The sequence below is a fragment of the Macaca thibetana genome, chromosome X (genome assembly GCF_024542745.1).
Source record: "Macaca thibetana thibetana isolate TM-01 chromosome X, ASM2454274v1, whole genome shotgun sequence".
Lineage (NCBI taxonomy): Eukaryota > Metazoa > Chordata > Mammalia > Primates > Cercopithecidae > Macaca > Macaca thibetana.
In genome coordinates this window covers 51,811,015-51,826,282 of record NC_065598.1, presented here as the reverse complement: position 1 = coordinate 51,826,282, position 15,268 = coordinate 51,811,015, and the positions used below count along the sequence as shown (strand labels likewise).

General features: G+C 54.6%; 2 protein-coding genes and 1 non-coding gene across 3 annotated transcripts in view; 1 reads left to right on the top strand and 2 right to left on the bottom strand.

The window, feature by feature from the left end:
* LOC126946501 (melanoma-associated antigen D4-like) overlaps positions 1 to 15,268 on the top strand; it is a 526,225-nt gene that overhangs the window by 362,509 nt on the left and 148,448 nt on the right.
* Positions 4,008 to 11,594, bottom strand: LOC126946500 (melanoma-associated antigen D4-like). The gene is given in 14 exon segments (XM_050776891.1): positions 4,008 to 4,219; positions 4,415 to 4,671; positions 4,673 to 4,849; positions 5,171 to 5,285; positions 6,230 to 6,292; positions 6,684 to 6,726; positions 6,812 to 6,891; positions 7,516 to 7,607; positions 7,995 to 8,074; positions 8,269 to 8,332; positions 8,436 to 8,639; positions 9,051 to 9,884; positions 10,139 to 10,379; positions 11,300 to 11,594. Coding segments are annotated over 13 exon segments (2,229 nt in total). The 5' UTR covers positions 10,349 to 10,379; positions 11,300 to 11,594; the 3' UTR covers positions 4,008 to 4,209.
* Positions 5,531 to 5,658, bottom strand: LOC126947041 (small nucleolar RNA SNORA11). Its single transcript, XR_007722892.1, has one exon. It is a non-coding gene; the product is annotated as a small nucleolar RNA SNORA11 (small nucleolar RNA).

Sequence of the window (15,268 nt, the reverse complement as noted above, 5' to 3'; positions counted from 1 at the left end):
ATTCTTTTGGGAAGTGTGTGTGTGTGTGTGTGTGTGTGTGTGTGTGTGTGTCCGTATGTTTCTGGTCCTAATTCTTCTTTAAATGTTTAGTAGAATTCTCCACTGAAGCCATCTAGTCCTGGGGTTTTCTATGTTGGGAGGTTGATGAATACTGGTTAAGTCTCCTTACGAGTTGTCGAGATCTGCTGAGATTTTTTACTTCTTCAGGAGTCAGTCTTGGCAGCGTGTATGTTTCTCAGAATTTGTCTATTTCTTCTAGAGTATCAAATTTGTTGGGGTAGAGTTGTTCCTGGTCTTCTCTTTATAATCTTTTTTGTTTCTGTAGTATCAATTGTAATGCCCCTCCGTCGTTCTGAGTTTAGTTATTTGACCCTTCTGTTTTCCTCTTAATCTGCTTAACCTATGTTGACCTTTTCAGAGACACCAGCTCTTAGTTTCACTGTTTTTTTTTTTCCCTATTATTTGTCTATTCTCCATTTCCTTTATTTGTGCTCTAATCTTTATTACTTCCTTCCTTCTGCTAACTTTGGGTTTACGTTGTTCTTCCTTTTCTAGTTCTCGAAACATAAAGACAGGCTGTTGATTTGAGGTCTGTCTTCTTTTTCACTGTAAGCATTTACCACAATAAACTTCCCTCTTAACACTATGCTTTCCCTGCATCTCCTTAGTTGTGGTATGTGGTGTTTTCATTTTCATGTGTCTCAAGATGCTTTCTAATTTCCTTGTGGTCTGTTCTTTGACCCATTGGTTATTGAAGAGAGTGTTGTAATTTCCACCTATTTGTGACATTTTCAATTCTCCTTCTGGTATTGCTTTCTAGTTTCATTCCATTGTGGTCAGAAAAGATAATCGGTATGATTTCGAACCTCTGAAGTTTGTGAAGATCCTAAATGTCAACACAAAAGCTAACGCATAAGACCTCTGGAAGAGAATTCAGGATAAAGCCTTGAAAAACTTGCTGTAGGCGAAGGACTCTTCTAGCTATGACACAGAAAGCAATAGCCACGCAAAAACACGTTAAGTGAATTTCATCAAATTTAGAAATCTGGCTTTTCATCATTAGAGAAATGAAAAAGCAAACCATTCATTGTGGCAATGTTTGCAATATATACTACCCGACAATGGAAAAGTTTGCACGCAAAAAAAGCACTCTTATAATTCAGTATTAAGATGACAAATCATAATCAATGTGCCAACCATGTGAATGGTTCTTCACATGCCACACCAAACGATATGCAACTGGTCAAGAGAAGAGGCTGGGCCAAGGTCACTAGTGGAGGCAGCGGCAAAGCTGGGTCAGAGATCTCAGGCAAGTCACCTCCCTTCTCTGAGTCTGTTTCGTCAAATGCACAGTAGTAGCTCAGACGATCTTTGAGGGTGTCATGAGGTAGTGGGCAAAACGCCCTTGGCCCAGGGCCTGATGACGACGAAAACAAAGAGGAGCAGCAGGGTGGATGCCCAGGAAGGAAAACACCCAACCTGATGTCTCAGGAGGCTGGGAGGGCAGTGGCAGGCCTCAGAAACCTAGGGTGGAACCTGTCGTTCAGGGAAGCCGTGAGGGGTGGCGATCATGCGCAATGAAGGGAGATGGGGAGCGGTATGTGCACATGGGCGGGAGGGTGGGTGTCAGGAGAGAGTGCCCAGCAGGTGGGTTTATCACCCCCAGGACACTGCGAGCCCCTGGATGGCAGGAGCGGCCCACAGCAGGGCCCAGTGCACGCACCCCGACCTCAGAGGGTCCCAGGTTCAAGTCTGTGCTCTGCCACTTCCTGGCTGTGTGACTTGGGGAGAGCGTCTTCCCTCTCGGAGCCTCAGTTGGCTGAGACCATGAAATGGCCTTACTGCCCCCACCTCTCGGGCTTGCCCGAGAAATGGAAACATAGGTCCAGACAAGAAATTGTACATGAATATTCAGAACAACTTTATGCATGATATCAATAACTGGAAATGAGCGAATGCACCAATGCTCGTCTATCGCCAGGCGTGGGACAGGAGCGATCAGAAGAAGCAGGCCTGGCTGGGAGAAGGTTGTGAGTGCTGTCCACTGCCACAGCAGGGCCTCAGAAAACACTTGCTGACATGGACTGTGGGCCTTTGCGGTGTGGGGTCTACAGAAGGTCCCAGGCTGGGGGCAGGAGGGAAGCCTGCCTGGGTCTCCTGTTTGCCATGTGAGTGAGGTGGTGGCCATCTCCAGGGTGGCCGGTCTGACCCTCCTGCAGGACGCGCAGTCCAGTCCACCCCCATTTCCCACCAAGGTGCTCCTGCCTCCCTGCTCTCCTCCTCTCTTCCCAGGTGCCCTCAGCGCTGCCCCTACAGGGTAGGGGGAGTGGGTCCCTGGTGAGGCCCCACCGCTGCAAGGTGACGTGAAAGGGGGAGTGTCCAGCAAGCCTGGAGGCCTGAGGAGGCCGTGACCTGGCCAGCACCCTGCCTCTGAGGGCTGCTTCTTGTTCCTTTCCGGTGGAGCTTTCATATCTCAAGTGCCTTCCACACACAGTGCTCAAACTCACTCCTGTGGCTTATGGTGACGACCCCCACCCTGATCCAAGGACAGGCATGTGCCCGCTATGTGCACAAGGGTGTCTGGGGAGGTCCTGGACAAATAGCATTAAATTTATGATGCCAGGGGTGGTGTCCCAGGCATCCCTAATCTCTTCCACAGCCCAGACCACAGACCAGGAGACATAAAGGGAAGGGGACTCCATTGTGTGTGTGTGTGTGTGTGTGTGTGTGTGTGTTCCAGTAAAGCTTTGGGACTGGATTTCTGTCAGAGTCCCAGAATGTCAGTGTTGCCAAGCATGGACCCAAGCACCAGAGAAGCAGAAATCACAGCGACAGCCAATATGGAGACCCACCCAAAGCCTTTCTGACGGACAGCTTCTGGGGTGTGCAACCAATGCAGTCCAACGCTCACCAGGGCCCCCTATGTGGCTCCATGCTCTGCTGTTGCTGTTTTGAAATCCTTCATAGTTTTTGACAAGGAGACTCATGTTTTCATTTTCCACTGGGCCTCCCAAATTAGGCAGCCCGGTCTGGGTCAGGATCTGGCCATGGTGGAGATGGCAGCCCCTCCTGGGGAAACAGAAGCTGGGGCTGGGTGGGGAGTGGGAGGCAGGGAGCCTTCCACTGCTATGTTTTCCCTCCTTATCTAGGGCTCTGTCCTCCCAAGCCCTGGACACTACCGGGGAACTCCAGAAAGCCCTGGACACTGTCCCTGCCTGCCACTGAGCCCTTCCCAGGAGACCAAACTGTCTCTGCCCTCACTGTCTTGTACCTGAAGCATGTGCAGCCCTACCTCAGACCCCTCCAGACGTCACCCAGCCCTTGAACACACCAGGATCTAGGTAGGCCTGGTGGTGTCCTCACTGGGAGAGCCCTGCTGCTGGGGGAGAAGGGCTGTGAAGCCCCAAACAGGCCGGCGTTCCATCACCGGCAAGGGGCTGTGTACGTGTGCACCGTGCGTTGTTTTTATTACATCCTGCTCCCTCAGCAATCACGGCCCCTCCTTCTACCCACTGGAGGGCTGCGAACATCACTGCGGGGCCCACCTCATTGTCTGTCAGACTCGGTACCGAGGACGGGGTCCTGAACTGTGTGGATGATGAGCCAAGGGTTCCAGAACATCGTCTCCAAGGAGGGGGTGTGGGAGGTGGATCCTGGTGAGAGCCTTGGACCCTGTCCCTCGGCGGGAGGGGCAGTGGCACCAAGCTGCAGTCTTCCACCCAACCCCCGCTCTGGCTGCCCCCCTTGCCATGTCCCTGGGGCTGCTGAGCAAGGAAGGCTTCTAGAAAATCACATAACCGTGAGCACTGGGGCCTCTCCAAACTCCTGGTCGCACACTCAAGTGTAACCAACCTCTGCACCTCCCAGCATCCCACCTGTCCCTGTGGGTCTTTTTGGCAGAGGTGGGGCCCACCTATCCCAGAGAGCCTGAAGAAGTTTCCTTGCTACAAGCCCAAGCACGGCCAGGTATAGCACCGGGTGTGCAGGTAAAGGAAGAAACGTCCAAATTAATTTTGCAACTTTAATGTAACACTGATACCCAAAACATGAAAGCGCAAGGAAAAGCACAAAATGAAAGCAGGAAGAGCAAAGAGAGCTTCATCTTGCATGCCACCTCTGACTGACAGGAAGAAGCTGCCTAGGGTGCTGTGTCGAGAAGGAATCTGAGAGGAGGCACTCTGGCTCGGCCAGTAAGATCGCTGCAGTTCGTCAACGGTGCCTGTAAAAGCACAAGAAACCAAAGTGACAACATCCATGGACACATGCGAACCAGGGAGGGATATACGTAACAAAATAAGTGTCCGTCCATGCTGTTGCCGTTGCCCGCAACGCCCCCATCCCGGCCCTCCCTCTGACATCTCACCCCCCTCCGCAGCCCTCCTGCAGAGTCTCATTTCTCTGCTGAAACTCTTACTGGATCCAGGAGAAGAAGCTGGCGCCAGCTCTGGCGGCATTTCTGGTCCGGATGGTGGAGCTGGTGCTAGGGCCATCTAGGACGCTGGTGCTGGCCCCTCCATTGGTGCCACTGCTGACACCAGCTCTCCACGTGGCCCTCCTGTTGGCACGGTTGCTATTCAGAATGTACTGATGGTATCTGGCCCAGAAAGCAAAGGGGATCCTGGCCCAGGCGTCGCCAAAATCTCCGTCCTCATCCCAGGTCAGGAGCTCGCTCGACTTGTATGTCATCCCAGCTCCACCGTCCAATCAGAGCTTCGTCCCCGATATTCATCTGGGCCCTCATCTGGGCCCTGGCATGTTCCTCGGCCATATCCACATCCATTGTCTTGAAAGCATCATCCACAGCCTCCAAGAAATGAGCCTTCCATTCCCGGGGGTCTCGGTTCTGATTCTGTGGAGGAAAAGGGCAAGCATAGACACAGAGCTACCCCACAGTGGCTGAGCACCCACGGCCCGCCTCACCCCATCCCGTGTGCTTTGCGCAATGACGGCAAAATCAGGACCACAGGGATCAGGGGCTCCTACTATCCTGTGCCAGACCTGGGATTTTACCCCATCTGTGACCTTGCGTAGGGTGTTCAGGTGCCTCTGTGAGTGTTCGGTACCCTCACTGGAATATGGGGTAATGGGAAGGAGGCCTCGACCAAGAAACAAGCAAGGTATGGAGAGCACCACCCCCGGTGCCGGGCACCCGACAGAGGCTCTCCCTTACCTGGGCGATGAATCTCAGGACCCTCATCTTGCTGGTCTCATGGCGGGCTCGCAGGCCCCAGAGGAATTCATACTCAGGTGGGTTGCTGTTAGGGATCTTCTTGTATTCCAGGTACCTTGGCATGAGAGGAAAGTGAACTTTGCTTCTAGCCAAGCAGACCTGTTGCTGAACGGATGGGTTCCAGGGGGCCCCTCCTCAACCCGATGCTGCAGCTCAGCTCCTGGAAGAGGACTGCCCTGCCCCTCCAGCCCTTCACTCATTCCCAAACCCACTCCCAGGACTTCTGCCTGCAAAAGTGAGGCCTTCAAAGCCTTTTGCCATTGGTCCTCCCTGGAAGCCATGCGGAGGTGCAGGGGGGCCACATGTAGGGCATTTGTCTGTAGGGAGGCCACAAGTTTGTGCCCCTCATCACCATGGCCCCAGCTTCCTGTTGGGTGTGTTGTAAACAGAGGAGCCATTCTTCAGGCCGCCTGCTCTGAGCACACCCCACCTTGAGGGTCTTGGCCACACCCTGGCGGAGCCCTGGAGAGGCCCACCAGAGGAAACGACTGGAAAGGAAGAAACAGTCAGCCAGGAGAAGCGTGCTCCAGGCATCCTCCTCAAGTCCTGACCCTTTGTTGGTGTGCACGCGCGCCTGTGCGTTGGCAAGTCCTCCAGGGACGGGGAGAGGGTGGGCCCTGGCCTGAAAATCAGGAGAGTCGGGCTGAGGCCCTTACCAGCTGGGAGCCACGCTCAGAGGCGTCCCCTCTCTGAGCTCCAGGTTCCTTAGGTGTAAACCAGGGGGAACTCTCGTGTCAGTCTACAGGGCAGGTGCTCAAGGAGATGGTGGCCGTTATCACACCCCACACCGTGTTCTCAGGTGACGTGCGCTCCCTTTTCCCAAGACCCCCCTGACCTTCGGCTCCCCACACGCTCGCATACCCCCACTGCCACTCACTCCCAGGCCAGAGGCACCCATCCCTCCAGTTGAAGATGTGGGATAGGGAACTGCTTTCTCAGCCAGGCCAGCACACAAGGGATGCTCGAGTGAGAGTCGCAGTTAGCTCAGGTGATACTTACTTCTGCTTCACAAAGTCATCTGTGATGAGCTTCCTCAGATCGCCGAGGAATGGGTGCCTCACCCTGAGGGCAAGGAAAGGAATCCATGAGCAGAGGCGGTGGCAAGGGCCCTCCCTAGCATGACTATGACTTCCCAGCCCACGGGGAGTCGCCGTGGAGGCCTGGGCATGGAGCAGAGGCCAGAGGACTGTTGGTCAGGGATGCCCCGGGTAGGGATTTGATGGAGCTCCTGACTCTGACTGTCTCTCTTAGATGTCATCTGGGGCCACAGAGCAGAGAGGGGACCGAGCAGCGTCCGGCACTGCTTCCCCGTCCGCCCCGGTGAGACCCTTTGCTCTCTATGGAGCCCAGGGCGCCCCACACCCTTGCGCCAGACCACCAGGCTATTGCAATCCCGGGACCTCTTCGGCCAGAGGATAGCACCGAGGGGAGGAGCTGGAGAGGCCAATCATACCCAGGGCGCAGTCCCATCTTGCGTAGTGCCTCCCAGAGGACAGCTGCGAGGGGAGAGGAGGTACGAGAGTTTGGCACCCAGAAGATGAGACTATGGGCAGCCCCCCAGTTGCAGGTCCAGCCACTCACCCTCGCTGGCACGGTTGCCATTCATGAAGATGACGCCCAGAATCACCAAGAGGAGACTCAGCCTGGGAGTGTCCTTGGTTCTAAAGGTGTAGAAAGAGAAATCCTGTGTAGCAGCTATTTGCCTGAGAGACACCACCAGGCTCTCCCAACTAGCCTCTCTCAGGTTTCCCAGCTTGAGGGGAACTCTTCCCAGGACAGGCAGAGTTCACTAGCTGCTGGCAGACCATTCGCACCTCCGCCTGAGACTTAATCACCTCCTCTATAACATGGGTACTAACACTTCCCTGACAGGGTTCCGCAGAGGACAGGGCGAGGCAGGGAGCCGAAGCTCTGCAAATGGCAAACGTGTGTCCAGAGATGGCTCCAGACCTTTCCTGCTCCTTCCACATCGGGACCTACACTGAAGAGGAAGCGCTCCCGTAGGCCAGCTCTGCCGGGTCCAGGCCAGGCAGGCAGGAGGAAGAGGCAAGCCACTTTCCTCCGAAGCTTTGGGGGTAAAGCCCGGCAGCAGCTTGGGGAGACCTGACGGCAGCAAGGCCTCACCCCAGGCTATCATTCCTTTCATCCAGCAGTCACCAGGCAGCCCTCACCGTGTGTGGGAGCCGTGCACCGCACTCAAGCCCCGTCTTCCTGCTTCACTGAAGGGGTGTGGGCAGGGAAGGGACACCACCGAGGAAGGCCACAACCCGCTTTCCCTTTCTTACTTTCCAAGGAGGCGAGCTGAGGAGTCCCGTGTGCAGACAAGAATATACAGGTGTTCTTCCTTGTCGATCTCCTTCAGGTGGATCCCAAACTTCTACATGGGGGAGAAAACAGAGTGTGAGATCCAAACCCCATGCTGGGCAACCTGCCGGCAGACAGTGATTCCCTGTTAGAACTGCTCCTCAGCAAGGAATCCAAACTCGTGAGCGAGGGCGGAAGAAGACAGCACACGGAGGACCTTCGCCGTGGGAGCTGACGCTGGCAGAGGCCATGAGACCCACCTCGCAAGATGGCGAGACACTCAGAGAGCATGAGAGAGAGAAGCCAAGGGCAGGAAGCACGAGTCAAACCGCCAGTGCAGTGGAAGCTCAGAGTCGGAGAGGTTAGAGATGGCTCCAGAGACTGGGCCTTGAGGGGCTGCAGGGTCGCCCCACCCTATGCCTGCTCTTCCTCCACAGAGCTACTCCCATCCCGCACCCACCTTTTCCAGGGTGTACGTTGCTCGTTCAATGATCTCAGGGAAATGTTCATCATATTCTCTGATGACATCCTTCAGCATGTCTGCAGGAGGGGGAAGAGTTGGAGAAAGCACCTGGGCTGAGCAGGGGTCATAGAGCTGTAGCCCCTTGGTCAACCCTGCCGAGGGTGGTGCAGCCAGGAGCCCGTCCTGTGGCGACGGAGGGGACCAGCCGCAGCACCCAAGCAAAGGGATGCCCACAGACTAGGGGATGGCGAAGGGGGCACAGGCTGCCTACCTGCACGCTTGATGGGGATCTTCTTGTAGTCCTTAATCATCAGGTATTTTACCAACTTATTTGCCTGGAGAAGGAGGAACACGCGGGGAGGTCAAGGCATGGGTGAGGGCAGAGACATGGCCCACAAGGGAGGAGAGGAGGGAGATGGGGGAGGGTGGGCTTCTTACCCTCTCTTGCAGAAGCGTCACGTTGCGGGGCGGCAGGCACAGTACGTGCCTTGAGGGTATCTGGGACCTCGGGGCCACCGGGCGCCGAGGGGCCAACTGAGCCCGCACCGTCAATGAGGGCTGTGATGCTCTCCAGGTGGGTGGGACCGCAGGAGGCTCTCTCTCCTCCTCGCTGCTCTCATACTCATCATCCAGGTGCTTGGACTGTATCATTGGAGACAGGAGAGACCCAGGGCTACCAGGCTCCCCGTGCCAAAGCGCCCCGCACGCACCTCACCCGTAGCAGGCTCTTGGAAATGAGAGCAGTACCAGCAGCGGCTGGCATGTGCTGCATGCTTACTAAGTGCCAGGCACTGAGCCAGCCTCTTCTCCCACCAGTCCTGAGGGTAGGGACTACGTGGAGTGAAAACATGCTCAGCAAACTTGTGTTGGAGAAACATGGACTAGCTGAGAGGAGAGGAGGGGAGGAGAGGGGAGGTGAGGAGAGAAGGAGAGGAAAGAGGAGAGGAGAGGAAGAAGGGGGAGAGGAGAGGGAGGAGAGGAGCAGGAAAGGGAGGAGAAGGAAAGGACAGGAGCAAGGGGGTGTGGAGGTGGCAGGGGGCAGGGGGATCTCACCTTCTTGGTCCTCTTGCCTCCCATCCTGGCCCAGGGCTCAGCACTGTGCTGAGCAGTGGCAGCAGCTGCGCCCTCCGGCTCAGGGATGCTCGTGGCCATCTTGGCCTTGGCAGCAGCTGCTGCCACAACGTTCTGAGGCTCCACCCACCGAGTCTTGGCCAGCGCCTTCCCTGACTTGGTGGTCTTGGGCCGGGTGGCTGCCACCTCTCTGCCAGGTCCAGTCTGGGGCACACCGGAGGCAGCACTGGAGCCCTCCGTGGCAGCCTCTTGGGCTGGGGCAGGTCTCTTGGGGCGTGGGAAGGCCATGCCACTGACCCCCGCCGGCTGAGTGAAATCAAAGACATCATTCTGACCCAGGAAGGCTGTGCTGGGCCGGGTGGTGTCCACCTCCCTGGCACACGGAGCCTGAGAGAAAGCACAGGCGCTACTAGGGCCCTCGGTAGCAGCCTCCTGGGCCGGGGAGCCTGTCTGGGACTTTGTGGAGGTTACTGGGGCCCCGGGGGCAGCCATCTCACTGGTGACTAACATCTGGGAGGTCTGCGGAGAAGCAAGGGGTGGCTCAGGGGTGGGCCCCTGAGCCTCGGCGGCGTAGGTCGTGGGCTGGGTATCCTCTCCTGAGACCTGCGGCGTGGCCACCCGGTGGCTAGCGACCACCTGAGTGAAGGCGGTACGGGCAGCGGCGGCAGCGGCCCGAGCCGCACGGTTGGAGGCGGCGGCGCGGGCTACATTGGCAGCACGGGCGGCGGTCTCATTGGCAAGTGTGTCCGGATCCAGTTGCAATGCCTCCACCAGGGTCTGGGCCAGCACAGGGTTTTCCAGTTCCCAGGGCTCATTCTGCAAGGCCAGAGAGAGGGGTTGGGGAAGGCAGGTCACTCGACGACACACTTGTGTTAGCTTGCCTGTGCTGGCCAGCCTCTTCCCAGCAGTCAGCCCTGAACATCCCAAGACCTTCCCAAATCCTCTTCTTCCGAGCAGGGGAGGAAAGATTTGGGGAAGCTGGGCAGTCCTTTCCCACACAACCCTCCTTGCTCCCCCCTCCTCCCTCCCCCATTCACAAGGGAAAGGCCCAGGCCAGCAGGTGGCCTCACCGATAAGATGCGAAGGCCGGGACCCAAGCTTCCGAAGGCTCTGAGGATATGGATGTCAAAGCTGGTGAGGGTGCCGTAGCCACCAAACGCACCGAATTCTTCATAGTCGTTGCCTTCAACCATCTCTTCCTCCCGGACTTCGTCGCTACCCTCATCCATGTCTTCAACACTGTAGCTTTCCGATTGCACGCTGAAGCTTCCCTCAGCCATGCTGCGGGTCCCAGGGAGATGAGAGCTCAGCCTGAGAGGGAGAGTGAAGCAGCTGCAGGGGGAGGGGGCGGGATCCAATGGGAGGCGGGATCTCCCGGGAGGTGAGGGGCGACAATCATCAGGTTACTAGGCAATATTAGGCAGTAGGGGGCAGGGGGGGAGGTGGGGGGAAGACGGTTTGGCTTTCTGATGGGGTAGACCTGGTCAGGGACAGAGCCCAAGGAAAGGGACAGAGGAGGTCGCAGGAGGCGCCGCACCGAAAGCGGAGTTTAGGATGGGCAGACTCGCCATCCCAGCGGCTAGATTTGAAGAGGGGCTGTTCTGGAGGGCTGGGGTCCGAAGAGTCCCGAAGGGGATGCATTGGGGAAGAGAGAAACAAAGGGTTTGGATTTAAGGGCCAGAGAAGGGGACCGGGATGACGGGGGAGCAGATGGGAGAGCTCAGACAACGGGGACAGCGGCAAGCGGCAAGCTCTGCCAAACAGAATCCCAGGGACCTTTTGGCTAGGTCCGGGCGGGGGGCCTAGGTGGGGCTCAGACTAGAGCACTAGAGGCGGATGGAGTGGGGGCCTCAGACCTAGGTGAGGCTCCAATCGGAGCGCTGGAGATCTCAAACGCGAGGACTGGGCACTCCAGGAAGGGGGCAAGCGGTCAGCTCGGTTCGAGTAATCTAGGAGTGATTGGGGTGGGGGTGGGGCCTCCGCTCCAAGGGAGCTCAGCTCGCAGCACAGGGGTCCGCTAAAGGGGTGAGGATCCTGGGCTCCGGTTTCAGTAGGGCTCAGATCGGGGCGCCTGGGTCTGACGGTGATGGGGGCTCCTATCTAGACCTTGGGTCTAATGGGGTTCCGGTTCTGAGTGCTTGGGCTTTGTTCAGATCCGGAGGCGGAGGGAGGGCGCAGCGTGTCGGGTTCCACTCGCCCTCTCCGGGTCCTGTCTGGGGCTGGATCCTTACCTTCTCTGGGGCTCCAATGGCGTCCGTCCTCAGCACCAGGAACCCCGCAGCCGCGCCCTCGCCTACTGCTGCCAGCACAGCAGCCCGGACCACCCCGCCCCTTTTCTCCGTGCACCCCCCGCGGCTGGGTAGCCTGCGCATGCGCGGACCCCTCCAGCCCGCCCGCTTTCCCAACAAAAGCCCTTTCCTCCAGGTCTCCAGTGCGCATGCGATTCCGCGGGTGGGTGGGCGGTGGGGTCGAAGGTAGGGTGGGGGCGCTCTTCCCGCCAGACCCGCTTCACCTCTCCTCCTCCTCCTCCTACTGCGGGCGCGCACACTCATACCCTGCAGTGCAGCTCGACCCACCCAATCATCTCTTCTCAATCCCCCCACTTTTGCACAACGCTTCTCTGTCCTGCCCTGCCCTTTCACCCAAACTCCTCCAGCCTGGTCTGGGATACACTATGCCCCGTTTCCCCGGCACGACGCCTTAGGTCACAATTAGCGAGGTCTCACAATTAATAAGCTGGGTCTCTAAACTGCAACAAGTGGAAATCCTCAACCTGCGGGGCTACGAAACGGACATGGCCAGAGGATGGCACTTCGCTTTGTGTGCTTCTCCACTAGCCAACTCTCTGGCCCCCAAACGTCCTGGGAACATCTGCTTCCTCAGCTACCCTTTATGCAGCTTGTATGTCACAGAGGGATCTGTGCTGGGGCTTTTCTTCCTCTCACAACAGTGCTGGGAGGTGGATGTCAGCACCCCCATTTGACAGATCAGGAAGCTCAGGCACAGACACATTGCATGAACTAGACCACAGACCCAGGAAACAGAAAATGCAAAATTTGGGCCTGGATCTTCCGGACTCCAAAGCCCACCTCCTGCTCCTGCTGGCCTGGGGACTGAGGCACCTCCGTTTGAGTGACAGACCTCTCCCACCCCAACATCTGTCCCAAAGAAGCAAGGTTTGTGCTGTAGAAGGCCTAAGCTCATGCTCTGCATTCAGGACACAGGGAGACAGAGCCCCACCTCCTCCCCTCCCCGCCCCCCGCCTCTGCGGCTCTACGTGGGTCCATCCAGGTATGAGAATTGCTCCACCGGGTCCACTCTCTGCTTAGATTGTCAGGCCTCTTCCTTATCAGTGATACAATCACGCTGCCGCTGAGACCCTCCTGGTATCCGTCAGGACAATCGGACACCTGTGTGTCTGACTAATTACTCCACAATCTACAAGCCCAGTTCAAACTTCACTTTTGAGGTCCAAGTGCATAGTACATTCACCCTCCTATGTGACATCTCCGCTCGGATGTCTTTTGAGGCAGAAAATGCTGTGGTCTCATCTGCAGTCGAACCTGGACTGTTTGTAAAATTTGTAGCAGATTTTTATATTTGTTTTTATGTCAGCCTCACCAGAACCCCTGTGTATGAATGGAAGGTATTGCTAGGACCGCAGCTTTTACTCTCCGCTGACTGGTATCCATTCTGCCTGTCTCTGTGGCTTTCTCCAGCTGTTGTATATCAATCTCTCCTGTCATCTGCCTGTGTCTCTTTAGCCCTTCCCCTGTAACATGTCCTCTGCGGGAGAGAAACACACCCTACAAACAAAAGCCTTCAGAAAGTGCTACATGCTAATCACTCCAAAAATCTACAACCCCAGTCTGAACTTCACTTTTGAGGTCCAAGTACATACATTCACCCACCCACATGGCATCTCCACTTGGATGTCTCAAGGGCTCTTCATGGTTCACCTGTCCAAAACTGGTCACTTGGTATACTCACTCCTCCCATACGCTCACACATCCCCCCGCCCCACCCATCTTCACAATCTCAGTAAATGGCACCATTATCCACACAACCACTCACTCCAGAAACTGGGAGTCATCGATCACCACTCCCCCCTTTCTCATACACTGCATCCAGACAGGCTAGCTCTGAAGGGTCTCCAGAGCTGCCTCTCTGTGCAGCTGTCTCCTCTCCATTACTCCCGGCAAATTCTGGTCCTATGGACCTCTTGAGCTCTCAACTCTGTCTCCTTCACTCAGACTGTCCGCCAGGCTCTGTCCTGTTCAGCTCCCCTGTGCTGCAGCCTGCAAACTCTATCTGGGCAACAAGTTGGTGGAATTGGGTGATCAGAGTGCTCACCTGGTCAGGTTCCCTTTCTCTCCGCGATCACTGTCCCATATGCAGGTGGTGCCATAACGTCAAGCCTTATAATTTTTTTGATTTGTACGTATTTAGGCGAGACGGTAAATCCGGTTCCTGTTAATCCATCATGGCTGGAAATACAAGTATTTCACTGAGCCCTGTGCTTTCAAGATGCATCCATGTTGCCACGCATAATCTAAAGTACATCCAAGGGGCTATGCACAGAGAATCCATGGGACGCATTCCTGACATTTTACCTATCTGCTCTCCCAGAGATATATCCTTTCCCCTAAGTAACTAGAAAATCCGATAAAAACATAAGAAACATTTAGATGTCCAAAGAAATGAATGACAGCACACTTCTCATTAGCAATGTGCAAGTCAGAAGTCATGTGGCACACCATCTTTAAAATCGTGAAATAGAAATAAATGTCAACTCTTAAGTCTGTACTCAGTGAATACCTTTTTAAATGAAGTTAAAATAGGTGTTTAGACATACAGAAGTTGAAAGAATTGATCATCAATAGACTTGCACTGTAACATTTTTAAAAACTTTTATGTTTGGGGGTACATGTGAAGGCTTGTTACATAGATAAACATGTGTCACGGGGGTTTGTTGCACACATGACTACATCACCTGGGTATTGAACTCAGTATCCAATAGTTATCTCTTTTCTGCTCCTCTGCGTCATCCCACCCTCCCCCTTAAGTAGACTCCAGTGTCTGTTGTTTCCTTCTTTGTGTTCATAAGTTCTTATCATTTAGCTCCCAATTATAAGTGAGAACATGTGAGATTTGCTTTTCTGTTCCTGCGTTACTTTGCTGAGCTTATAGCCTCTAACTCCATGCATGTTCCCACGAAAGACATGGCCTTGTTCTTTTTTATGGCTCCATAATATTCCATGGTGTATATGCACCACATTTTCCTTATCCAGTCTGTCATTGATAGGCATTTGGGTTGATTCCATGTTTTTGCTATTGTGAACAGTGCTGCAGTGAATAGTCCGGGTGCATGTGTCTTTATGGTAGAATGCTTTATATTCCTCTGGCTATATACCCAGTAATAGGATTGCTGGGTCAAATGGTAGTTCTGCTTTTAGCTCTTTGAGGAATTGCGATACTGCTTTCCACAATGGTTGGACTAATGTACGCTCCCGCCAACAGTGTGTGTGGGTTTCTTTTTCTCGGCAATCTCGCCAGCATCTGCTCTTTTCTGTTTTTAGTAATAGCCATTCTGACTGTTGTGAGATGGTATCTCGTTGTGGTTTTGATTTGCATTTCTCTAGTGATCAGCGATATTGAGCTGTTTTTCATATACTTCTTGGCTACATGTATGTCTTCTTTTGAGAAGGGTCTGTTCATGTCATTTGCCCCCTTATTAACGGGGTTGTTTGTTTTTCTCTTGTACATTTGTTTAGGCTTTTTATAGATGCTGGATATTAGACCTCTGTCAGATGAATAGTGCTGCAAAAATTTTCTCCCACTTTGGAGGTTGTCTGTTTGCTCTGTTGATAGTTTCTTTTGCCGTGCAGAAGCTCTAAGTTTAATTAGATCCCATTTGTCAATTTTTACTTTTGTTGTGATTGCTTTTGGTGCCTTTGTCGTGAGATCTTTGCCCGCTCCTATGTCCAGGGTGGTATTGCCTAGGTTCTCTCCCAGGGTTTTTATGGTTTTGGGTTCTACATTAAAGCCTTTAATCCACCTCATGTGGATTTTTGTATATAGCGTAAGGGAGGGGTCCAGCTTCAATCCTCTGCGTATGGCTAGCCAGCACCATTGATGGAATATGGAGTCCTTTTCCCACCTCTTGTTTTTGTCAGCTTTGTCAGAAAAACAGAAAAGCT